A 12,806-nucleotide genomic window follows, 5' to 3' on the forward strand; every position below is an offset into this window, starting at 1 on the left:
GCACCTGGAATGAAAGAAGGCATCTTTGTGAACAGAAGGGATGTTAGAGCACATTTACCCAGAGGACATCCAGGAAGAAATCTACAGATGGGAGACTCAGTGGAATTCACCATGCACCAAGGAGAACGCGGATGGTACGCACTGGATGTTACACCATGTCCCAGAAGTCCCTACAGTAATCCTGCAAAAGAAACAGACACAGAAGAAGAGGAAAGAAAAGACAAAGAACCCATTGATGAGACCACTACAGATGATGACAGAGATGGAGAAAGCAACAGGTGCCGCAGCCCTACAGGCCCAAGCCCTGGTGAGGAGGAATCTGTGTAAAGCATGTAAAGTAAAGTACAGAAGTTAAAGTTTGAAGTTTTGCAACGTTTACATGTTCAAGAAATGTGCCCACATGAACTAATGTGAGAAACCCATGAACCTTAAGGCTATGAACTGGCTATAGCCACAAACTCTCGCAGTGTAAATAGTTACCCCAGAGGTACCACCACCAGAGCCAGCCTGTTTAGGGGCCTGGCTCGCCTGCAACCAGGGAGCATGCCTGTTTATGGGGCCTGGCTCTCCACCACAAAGAGGGTACCTGGTCAGCACCAACTGTGGAGGCCGCCTCTACATCCTGCCAGAAGAGGCTGAAGGCGCGGCTCCACCAGGCCAGGTATACCCTGAAACCACCAGACCATGAAAGCCGCCTCTACATCCTGCCAGAAGTGGCTGAAGTCGCGGCCAACGGGAGAGGCAGATGGTTACCAAAAGAAACCGGTGACCTGCCGCCTGAGAGGGTTTAGGGTGGGTTAACGGACTTGTGGGTGGAGGGTGGTGATGTATGGTACCTGGTGGTTTTAAAACGTTTTACCATGTTTTAATGTTTTACGCATTTTAAAATGTTGTCTTGCAGCCCGAGGACGTGCTGGTGATAACTAAGGGGGAATGTGGCGCCCCTGACCTGGTCAGGCACCACTGAGTACTGCACCCATGCTGGGGACAGTACAACACAGGTAATCCAGAAGGCTGACCGAGGTGTGACTACACAGGCGCATAGTGATCAGGTCTCACACATGTACCTTTGAGAGGACCCCTGGGGATCCCAGGAGGGGGCGAAGCCTCCACCTCCACCCGAGGGGTGGAGGGGGCGAAGCCTCCATCTCCACTCGAGGGGTGTGGTAGAGAGCCTGGTTGCTAGGTGGCGTAGGCAGGCACAAAAGGGAAAAGAGGAAGGAGGAGGAGAGGGGCAGTCTGAAGCAGAGTGTGGAGGAGTGAGGAGCATGAAAGTGGAGCTCAGACAGGAGCAGCAGTGCAGGTCCCACGAGTGAGTCGGTTTAGTGTGCAGCTCAGGGAAAGCAGACGTGAGGAGCAGACCCTGGAGCTCTGGCAGTCTAACAGCGTCCGCGCAGTGACTACCGACGGGGGAGAACGGTCACCTGGGAGTGCTGCCCGAAATCCACACACAGCTAAAGATAGAGCAACGGAGTGGAAAGTAAGGAGACTGTCAGGGAGATACCAGGCCCAACGGGTAGCAGGTCCCAGTGCAGGGATAGATCCACCTTTCCCTTGCCAAACCTGCATGAGGGGGCACTTTACACCCCCAAGACAACACTACAGAGTCCGCAGCCACGTAGCCACAGTTAGGGCCCATAGTTCACAGGAGGCAAGCAGCTGGAGTGATCTGGTCCAGGCTACAAGCAAACGGGCCAAAAAGAAGGGGAGAGAGGCACCAGCAACTTCCCTGGGCGACCCCAGCAGGGCTTCAAGCAGGGGTTACCCCAAAACGGAAAGGGCTAAGGAAGGCGAGTCGGTAGCCACCCTCATCAGTCAGCCTAAAGGACACCTGGTTCCAGCCTGGTTCATCCCAGCTACGCCCGGGTTACTCACCCTGCCACCATCAGTGAGTAAAACCCCTGAAAGACATCCTGCTTGTGCGTGTGAGTCATTCTGCGACTTGTAGTTCCACACACTTACACAGGGCCCTGGGGCTTGCCTCACTCTCAGGAGGCTATTACAACTGACTGCACCCACCATCAGCCCCAGGCGTCCCTTAATCTGCAGTGGCGGTCCCCACTGACCGCAATTCTGAGAGTGGCGTCACGACAATCCTAGATAGAAGATTTCCTACCTGTGACAGGATCCAGCTGCGTGGAGTCCCTGAAGGTAATGCACCGACACAATACTTGCGGGGCTTCACAAATGCTCTCGGCCACTCACCTGCACAGGTCAGGGACCTTTTTCACATTCATGCTATGTAGTCTAATCTTTTCCTTTGCACAAATATAAGGGCTAAGAACAGAAAACAGCACATCTAATAGCAAGCGTGGTTACTAGAAGTCCCAAGTCCCCAGGCAATCTATTAAATTACTTGTTTGAGCCGTTAGATACATTGAAAAACAAGTACAGCGCTGCAGGCCGGCACAGCACATTAATCCTATTTATGAATAAAAATAACAAAATAAAGGAATATGTGAGTGTAGGTTTTATTACACGGACCAGAATTCGAATCATTGTTCTGCCTAATCTGCATGCTATGGAAACTGCAGAGTTAAATCATTAATAGATCGGATATATTGTCTGGGGAAATCCCATGCAATTTAACCCAATAGATTTTACTGTGCAGGACTGGACTGGAAAACGTTTTATGTCAATTTTAATGATGGCCGTGCATCAAATCCCTTTAGTTAGAGAGCTGTCAGAAGTGGTCTCAGAATGGAGAACTGTCCATTGTGATGAGTGACTGAGAAAAATAATTATCATGGTAATTACCAGTTACTAATTATATACCAGTTACCCAACTAGCGCTTCCTGTATGGTACCTTAGCCATATATAGCATAATATATAGTTTTCACTCCAGTGCCAGTATAAGAACCATGTTACTGGCACTGGACTCCTGGCTCATGATCATTTTAGTTCTCCATATTAATGAGTTCTGTATAACCCCGCCCCTACCCCTGATTGGAAGCTTTCTGTGTGCACTATCTGTCAATCAGTGCTGTGGGCGGGGTTATACAGAGCTCAGCATTCAGAGATCTGCACCACACAAGATTGATTTTATTAAAATATAAGGAAACAGCCCAGTAAGTTATATATTGCTGGAATTGGGGTCTCTACTCCTATATTATGCTGCTCTCTGATGCGGTATCTAAAACCTAGTGACAGATTTCCTAGTAGTTTGGCTGTGGGTGGGCAAAACCTCTGAGTGAACCCCCTAACTCAGTACCCATGTTTACAACTATGTTGTTGAACCCTAAGAGCCCATGTAGACAACAGTATTTTCGATCCGAGTGTGATTCCACAAAACATTGGATCGCACTTGGACCAATGTTATCCAGTGAGGCAGTGCATATATCCGATTTTGCCCTCTGACCGTCTGCTAGGAGAAAATTAAAAAAATTGCAGCATGAATGCGCAAGCCGATACACTCAAGGTTAGCGGCAGGGCTGTATTTGGCGTTCATGTGCCCTAAAGGCCATTTTACACGCTGCGATATCGGTACCGATATCGCCAGCGTGCGTACCCGCCCCCATCTGTTGTGCGATACGGGCAAATCGCTGCCCATGCCGCACAACATCTCCCAGACCCGTCACACTACTTACATGCCCGGCGACGTCGCTGTGACCGGCGAACCGCCTTTTTTCTAAAGGGGCGGATCTTTCAGCATCACAGCGACGTCACAGCAGCATCACTGAACCGCTGCCCAATAGAAGCGGAGGGGCGGAGATGAGCGGGACGTAACATCCCGCCCACCTCCTTCCTTCCGCATTGTGGCCGGGAGGCAGGTAAGGAGAGCTTCCTCATTCCTGCGGTGTCACATGGAGCGTTGTGTGCTGCCGCAGGAACGAGGAACAACTTTGTTACTGCTACAGTAACGATTTTTGAGAATGGACCCCCATGTCACCGATGAGCGATTTTGCACGTTTTTGCAACGATGCAAAATCGCTCATAGGTGTCACACGCAACGGCATCGCTAATGCGGCCGGATGTGCGTCACCAATTCCGTGACCCCAATGAGTTCGCCTTAGCGATGTCGTAGCGTGTAAAGCGGCCTTTAGAACTTAAATTATTCACGCCTCCTACTGGTAAGTCAGACTAAAGCATGCAGATGTCTGTGTTTCATGTACGGTATATGTTCTATCCTTGTATTTCACAGATACAACACATACCCATTATAGTTTATGGGGCAGTTCACATGTCCATGTTTTTTTTCTCAGACTATTTGCCTGTGCAAAATTCAAGGAGACATTTCAGGTTTTTTACAGTAAAGTGGATGAAAAGTTCCAGTACAACTCTATGGGTCCAGCAAAAACACGTAAACCACACGGATGGCATCAGTGTACTGTCCATGTGCTGTCTGTGATTAAAATTGTAAACTATATGAGAAGCAATTTATTTATCAATCTTGGGAAAGCCACTGATGACACAGATGGAAAACATGGACACATGGACCGTACACAGATGACACCGGTAACATTTCTTCATGTATGTGCTTAAACATAGACATGTGAATGAGGCCTGAGAGCACCCATTTCCTTTAGTGAGCCAGTGCAGGAGCCCCAGTTTTTCCCCTTATAGGCCATGACATTATAATTGGCCATATGTGTAGCTGTGATCAACAGAAATGAATGAGTGATCAGACTGCTGATCCTTATAGTCCCCTAGGGGGACCAGTAAAATAAAAAAACAGTTTAAAAAAAAAAAAAAAACTCATGAAAATTAAAGGGTTAATTTTTTTTTACCTGATTACCTGTTGTGAGGTTGCTTATCACATCTTCTCCCACTTATATATACTTGCTGGGTCGTTCGTCCTATGCCAGCTATAGTTTATCTTAAGTAGTCTGGTGTGGTGTACTAGACTATCTGGTACTTGTAGTTCTAGTTGCATTATGCGGTTGTGGAGTTTACCCTAGTTGGCTTTGGTTCCTTCCTTCCTGCTCTTGTTTTCCTCCTGAATCTCTTATTGTTCTATCCTCTACATGTGTGCAGTGTGTCAGAGTTTTGGTTTTCCCTTGTCTGCCTTCATCTGTGTTTAACATCACACTCCTGCACGTCCTTTCCTAGTTGGGGGAAGGGGGGAGGAAAGACGGTTTAGGTCTGATCAGGAGCAGGGCCAGGAATCAAACTCAGGCATCACCACTATCAGGAGTATTTCTGAGGTTAGGGATAGCATAGGGCTCCCTAGTTTGAGGGACAAGATAAGGGGCTCTTATTCCTTGTTATCCATCAAGTCACATTGTGATAAGTGGATAATTTGACCCTGAGTAACGGTAGCTCTGGGTGGGCCCCTCCAGGATAGGGGCCCGGGGTAACAGCCCCTTATGACCACCAACCCCCCTCCGGTACCTACTCTACTGCACATTATCAAACATCCTAAGGAGCTCCATTCATGTCTCATTTTTTTGGTCCGTGAAAAGACTGTGTTTCATCAGATTGTTTGAACTGATCTTTCAGCCATTTTTTTGTCTTTGTGTCCATTTTTATCATCAGTGTGGTATCTATTTTCTTGGATGCCAAATAAGGGTTTCCAACCCAATACTTGCATGGACACTTATTATAAAAACACATATGTCTCACACATATTTTTTCTGCAGAAAATCAGTTTGAAAAGATAACAAACATGTGAACATGACCCTAGACTGCCGTATAATGGGTATATGTTCAATTTGTGAAAAACACAGATAGAACACAAGACAATAGATGTCGAAATGAGGCTTTAGGTTGATATTATTATTATGCTACCTCACTAATGCTCATGAAGTAACAATCTCAGAGAAATATAAATTATGAGTGTGGTATCCCCAAAATATTACTTGTCAGGTTGGAGAACAGTTACAAAGAGTTGGATCCCGCAGCATGAATCCCACAGACTGCTGAGTGACTGTTATAATGCTGGCTTTCTCCTGTGACACTGCATCTGGGCATTGAGTACTCGGTGCCGATTTCCTTCACATATGATATCCTACATATCATAAACATGAAGCATGTACCATGATTAAGGAAAAGTATATGTCCGGATGTGGATCATGTAAAAATGCTACTACAACAAAACAGTAACAAAGTTCTATCCGTATTTCTACAAATGATATACGGTAGTAGGATATCCTGTTTTTTAGCTTATGATGAGGGTACCCTGCTAACAAAAAAGGGATATGATAGGAGACATAAAGACGTAATGTTACAGACCCTAGTGAAGCCTTTTGACAGATTTCATCATTGACTATGCAATCTTCTATGTACTGTGATACACAGAGGCTGCAGAAGACAAACTGTTCAAGTCATTAATGTTGATGACCTATGCTTTACAAACAGAAAAGCATTCATTTAAGTGAATAATAATACTTTTTAGTAAAATATAATACAGGAGTCCATTGTCATGCTGGGATTTCTCAACACCATAGAGGTGACTAAAAGTGATACCAACATGTGTAAATCCCAGAGCTACAGAGCTATTTTTTTAGGAGGATGAAGCTTTACAGATGAGTACGACAATCTACCAGTCTGCTTATTCTAAGCTAATTTCTGGCACTGGAGGTCGGACAATGTTGGTGACGAGGTGAAAGTCTTACCTGCAGCTGGCTGCACAAATTCTTCACTTCATTCACTTCTTTATCGCTACGAGGAATGATTCGTACGACTTGGTCTCTGCGGTAAAGAAAACGAAAACAACAATGAAAAACTGAAGGGTAAGAATTTACTAGTACTAGTCATATGTTCACAAAAGCAAAAAAAAAAAAATCAACAAGGCACTCAAAGCTAATGGCACATGGTGCGTCTCTTAGGCCCCCTTCACACATCAGTGGTTCCGGTACGTTTGACGCCGTTTTTATACCTACCGGAATCACAGACATACGCAGACCAATTAAAATCAATGAGTTTGCGCACACATGAGTGATTTCTCACGGATCGTGTGTCCGTATTGCGCACATGCGTGTCCATGTGTTCCTCATGGAGACAAGTCCGTTTTTCTCCGGCAGCACTTATGTCACACGGACCACACAGTGGTATGATCTGTGTGACACTTACCGGAGAAAACACATGTCTTTGAAATAAAATGATTTTCTATACTCACCTGTCACCAGCGATGCTGTCTTCGAAGCTGCTGTCACTTGCCTCCAGACTCGCTCATTAAGCTCATTACATATTCACAGCACCATGGACCCAGAAGCAAGTGTGATGCAGCACCGGAGATATCAGCTTCACGGACAGCAGCACCGGGGATAGGTGAGTAAAAAGTTCCTGATCTCTGTGTGCTATCACGGATAGTACACAGAGAACACACGTGTGCCAAAATCATGGCACATGGAGGGCCATATGCACCTTCAACATGGACCGTGAAAAAGTGAGTATTTTACACTGAGAGGTGAAAAAAGCCTTTGACATCCTGCAATAGAAGGGGCTACGAGACACCTGTAATGAAGATGACATGGACTGTTTGATAGACATCTCATGACTCACAAAAGAGGTGAGTTACCAAAATAAGGCATCTCCAATGAGAAGGGAGATGAGTTGCATTAATGGAAATATATTGTTCGATTTTATAAAAAAAACACATCCAACATAAACATATTTACAAACCACTAGGATTATAATATCTCTGTTACCACTTCTGAGCTATCCGGTTTTTTAGGTATGTTCCCTGGTAAATTTGTATCTAGTTGACTTCCATTGGTGACGTCTGGTCTGCCTGCCTTTCTTTCTACTCCATCTCCCACACACTGTACTGTACAAAAAAGGTACCGTCACACTAAGCAACATCGCTAGCAACATCGCTGCTGAGGCACAACTTGCTAGGGATGTCGCTGTGTGTGACAGCCAGCAACAACCTGGCCCCTGCTGTGAGGTCGTTGGTTGTTGCTGAATGTCCTGGACCAGTTTTTAGTTGTTGCTCTCCCGCTGTGAAGCACACATCGCTGTGTGTGACAGCGAGAGAGCAACAACTGAATGTGCAGGCAGCAGGGAGCCGGCTTCTGCGGACGCTGGTAACCACAGTAAACATCGGGTAACCAAGAAGCCCTTCCCTTAGTTACCCGATATTTACCTTTGTTACCAGCGTTCGCCGCTCTCACACTGCCAGTGCTGGCTCCCTGCTCTCTGCACACGTAGCTGGAGTATACATCGAGTAATTAACCTGATGTGTGCTGTGGCTAGGAGTGCAGGGAACAGGGAGCCGGCACTGGCAGTGTGAGAGCGGCGGACGCTGGTAACGAAGGTAAATATCGGGTAACCAAGGGAAGGGCTTCTTGGTTACCCGATGTTTACCGTGGTTACCAGCGTCCGCAGAAGCCGGCTCCCTGCTGCCTACACACATAGCAGAGTACACATCGGGTTATTAACCCGATGTGTACTGTGGCTAGGTGTGCAGGGAGCCAGCGCTAAGCGGTGTGCGCTGGTAACCAAGGTAAATATCGGGTTGGTTACCCGATATTTACCTTAGTTACCAAGCGCAGCATGCTTCCACGTGTAGCGACGCTCCAGCGATCCCTGCCAGGTCAGGTTGCTGGTGGGATCGCTGGAGCGTCGCTTAGCGTGACATCTCACCAGCGACCTCCTAGCAACTTACCAGCGATCCCTATCAGGTTGTATCGTTGTTGGGATCGCTGGTAAGTTGTTTAGTGTGACTGGGCCTTAAGGAGTCACGTTTGGATTTGCTCATAGCCCTTTTATCTCATATTATGCTTGTGGTTTATTTCCATTCTACTAATTGTTATCTATTTCAAAATACTTTAGTCCTGGGGCTAATCGTGTACCTAAACCCTAACCAAGTAAGCAGGCAAAATGATGTTGTCTGGTTGATTCCTTCCCTGAGCATTACAGAAACTAGATCATGAAATCTTTTTATGTGGCTTTCAGTGCCGCTCATCTGCTTTAGGAATACATTTTCCATATTCTATAAAAACCTAACTGCAAAGAGTTGTCAAGGTCATTTTACCTTTATATTCAAGGTTAAATATAATACAGAAGTCAGGTTGGGAAACTGCACAACAGAGGAGAAAAATAAAAAGATATTTATTTGGATTTTTTATATCGCTGTTAATAAATACAAGGTTTGTAAATTTATTTACTAAATTTTAAAGCTTTTCATTTAAGTACAAAAAATATGCCCCTCTATATCTATGATAAATATAGTAGTATAAAAGTTTCCCAATATTTTTTATCTGATATGCAAAAAATGGGTTTATGAAAATTTTTGCAAATCCAATGACTGATTTGTATGTTTTGTTGTGCCCTGATTTAAAAAAAAACCCCAAAAAACAACAAAACAAAAAAACTACTCATTTTTAACCATCGCATATGGATTTTGCACAAAACGCGAGTGAAATTACGTACAAGTGAGATGAACAAGAAAGATCTTTTTTATAGCAAAAATGTGCACAATATTATATATAAAAATGTATTGAACATTCATTCTGCAACTTTATTGGAAATTAATTTTCTCTTCAAAGGTTCTCTTGACACCTTTTCTCTAGAAGGCTCTAGAAGGCTGGCGATCTACTCTGTGAAGCATCCAGCAGTCGTCCCTCATCCTGTTCACGTTCCATCTACCTTAGTTTCATCATTCTGTCTCCTTGATATCCCGATGAAATCTTTCTCTTTGGTCTTTGCTAACAGCACCAAGGTTTTCAGGAAATTGTCCAAATAGGAAAGTTAAAAATGTAACTTCAAATTCATTAGACAACCTAAGGCTTTGATTCATTTCAGTATGTTCTCTGCGATGGACTTAAATTTTGAGTCTTTGTTGTTACCTAAAAAAAGTTTGTTTAAAAGAACTGAGAGTCCTCAGTGGTTGATACCTTTTAATGGCTAACTGAAAAGATGGTAATAATAGCAAGCTTTCGAGACTACGCAGGTCTGTTAAACCGGCTCAGTATAACACAAAATCTGGAGTCACATATTTATACACAACAGGACATAGAGCAGTAAAGAAGACAAGTTATGTGAAGCAGAGCTATCACTTTTTTTGTTGTTACCTAGAAATGTCTTCATTGCTTCATTAAAAAAATCCCAAGTAGTGATGGGCGAACCCGGCCTGTAAAATTCAGGATCTGTACTGATACCTAGTATATGTGCACCGACCCCAAACAAGGAGTTCTTAGGGAACTCCATGTAACTATCCGGATATAAAAGAAGACAGAAAATAGAGAATAAAGGAGGAGCATTATACTTACAGAGTCTCCCTCGTGGCTGTAACATTACTTCTGGGACCGCTCATTACCCTCATACATATCCACTTCTTTCCCTACCCACTGGCAATCCCAGTATATCTGATTGGTTGCAGTCAGACCGTGTCCTCACCCTGTATGACAGCGTGTCTGATTGTTTGGAATTATACATGCTGTCTTAGTCTTTATAGTATTGTAAAAATAAATAGGTAAATAAAAAAATTGTCATAGGGTCCCCCATATTGTGATACTCAGCACAGATAAAGCATGTGGCTACAGGCTGAAGCCCCCAACCATGTGCTTATCTTTGTTGTGTATCAATAAAAGAGGGATTCCATGCGGCTTTTTTTTATTATTTAAATACATAATTTTTAAAAATGGTGTGCGGTTCCCCCAATTTTGATACCTAGCCATGATAAAGCCAACAGCTGGGGGCTGGCATTCTCAGGCTGGGTTGGCCCATAGTTATGGGCTCCCCACCCTAAAAATAGCAGCCTGCAGCCACATCCATTAGATGCAACAATGCCGGCACTTTACCAGGCTCATCCCGATTGTACTGGTGAAGTGATAATATAAGGGATTAATGACAGCTCACAGCTGCCACTAAGCCCTAGATTAGTAATGGAAGGCATATATGAGACCCCCCATTACTAATCTGTAAGTGAAAAGAAATACAAACACTGAAAAAATGAAATAAAATAAAAAAAACACCCTCTTTCACCCCATTTTTTAACCCCAAAACACCCAGGTCCGACATAATCTACAAGTCCCATGACGATCCCAGCTTTGCTACATCCTGCAGTCGCACTGTGCAGGCACAGAACATGACCACTCACTGCGGGTGCAGGCAGACACTGACTTAGCTGTGAGCGGTGATGTCACTAAGTTTATGTACGGTCACCACCATCATCCTTCGTGAGTTTCCGGATATCCGTACACACAAAAATGCCTTTCTTCAGTTTTGCTTCGGAGAGTCCCTGAAACTTGGTATATAGTGTGATGGGGTTACTCACACTGCTTGCTTCTTAAGGCAGCAACAGGAACACTTTTCATTGAAGAGTCCAAACCTTTTTATTCACAACACATACACTGGAGATCAAAATTAGAGAACAATGTATGATCACTTGCTTTTTTCAGAAAAAATGTAATCTACATTAATCACCGTTTGAAGGTTTTTTTTTTGTAAGGGGTACACTATGCCAGAAGAACAGGGTTTTTTTTTTTACAAAAGATCCAAAGTTTATCAACATAAAACCTTTATTTTGCCCAAAACGGGATGATCACAATTAGAGAACAACAATCACTGTAGTGACACACCCGCGGTTTCCTGGGAACTACTCGTCACCGGGCCGGTTTTGGGGGTTTGGGTTGTCACAGTGGCCTAGCTCCGTGATCCCGCGGTGTCAACCAAAAGGATGAGGGGAGTTGATAGTGATGAAGGGAATAGTTGTCTTCCGTGACGCCACCTGTGGTATGTGGCTATAATGGGAGCTGCCGCTGCGCAAGGTCTCTCTCTGATGGGGCGGATGGTAACGCAGCTCAGATATTGCAGCTCTCCACAGGCAGAGCTAGGCCCCAGAGAGGATGTTGAGAGTAGTTGTCCACCCCAGTGTGGGAAGCGCGGAGTGCTGGAAGGATCAGATGACACAGCGGTTGCAGTTGAAGGTGTTTACTCATTGAGTTGCTCCTGCCGTTGGTCTGCCAGACTCCGCTGTGATGGGCTCCAGATGATCCCGGATAGTTTGGGGACTGGTACCGGAGGGATACTTCGTGAGTCCTTCCTCCCTGCGCTGTGTTGTGTGAGTCCCTGCGACTTGAAGCTACACAGGGACCTGAGTTCTTGGAGTGGTTATGTTCCCCGTCCTGTCTAGCAGACAGCGCAAGTCCATTGATTGGCTGCCCTATGGTCACAGCTCCTAGCTCTATATGCTGTTTTTCCCCGGGCGCTGTTGTGGGCCAGAAGACTTGAAATCCTCTGCCCGGTGGATTTTACTGGCAGGCCATGAAATGCCCACCAGCCTAGGGCTCTGCATCCTGAGATGTGCGCCAGTCTGGAGGGATTCCCGGTGGTTGAATCTCTCTAGTGTGTGTGTGTGGCTCCTACTCCCCAGATCAGTCACTCCGCCCACCCAAGCCCCAGAGTTAGTGGGTGGGAGGCCCCAGATGATATGGTGACCATCCTAAATGACCCTACCCTAACCCCGTCCTGGTGAGTGGGCAACTGGCTTATGTGTGGTTGTGAATGTTGTGAACCGGCACCGACCTCCGCCTTACCCGGGATGACTACCGCACCTCTGGTGAGATGCAGTACTCTGTGGCAACTGAAGCCTCAGGGGTGCCACAGTAGCACAGAGAAAGATTATAAATACTTTTTCTGAAGGTAATAACAGTCACGAATCAGTAGGACGTGTACTTGCCTTTGCTTTGAATGACTTCGGCACATCTGCGGCCACAGGACATCATTAGTCTCTCACACTGCTCTGGTGTGATTTTGGTCCACTCTTCTTCCAGTTTCTCTCACAATTCTTTGACTGTTGTGTTTTTTTGGCCATATCTTTGTCACCAAGCATTTTGCAGAGGTTTTCCATTGGGTTAAGATGAGGACTCTGGACTGGCCATTTCATTGTTTCAATGTTTTCTGTTTCAAGGAACTGCTT

At 45.3% G+C, this 12,806-nt stretch overlaps 1 protein-coding gene across 2 annotated transcripts in view; it reads right to left on the bottom strand.

Annotated features, from left to right (window-relative positions):
* The window catches only part of CPA6 (carboxypeptidase A6), a 314,881-nt gene that overhangs the window by 85,408 nt on the left and 216,667 nt on the right, over positions 1-12,806 (bottom strand). For both annotated transcript variants that reach the window (XM_075316308.1, XM_075316307.1), the window contains exon 2: positions 6,556-6,631. In XM_075316308.1, the coding sequence (XP_075172423.1) occupies positions 6,556-6,631 (76 nt within the window). The remainder of the gene's footprint in view (positions 1-6,555; positions 6,632-12,806) is intronic.

This window comes from Anomaloglossus baeobatrachus, chromosome 6 (assembly GCF_048569485.1).
Source record: "Anomaloglossus baeobatrachus isolate aAnoBae1 chromosome 6, aAnoBae1.hap1, whole genome shotgun sequence".
NCBI lineage: Eukaryota > Metazoa > Chordata > Amphibia > Anura > Aromobatidae > Anomaloglossus > Anomaloglossus baeobatrachus.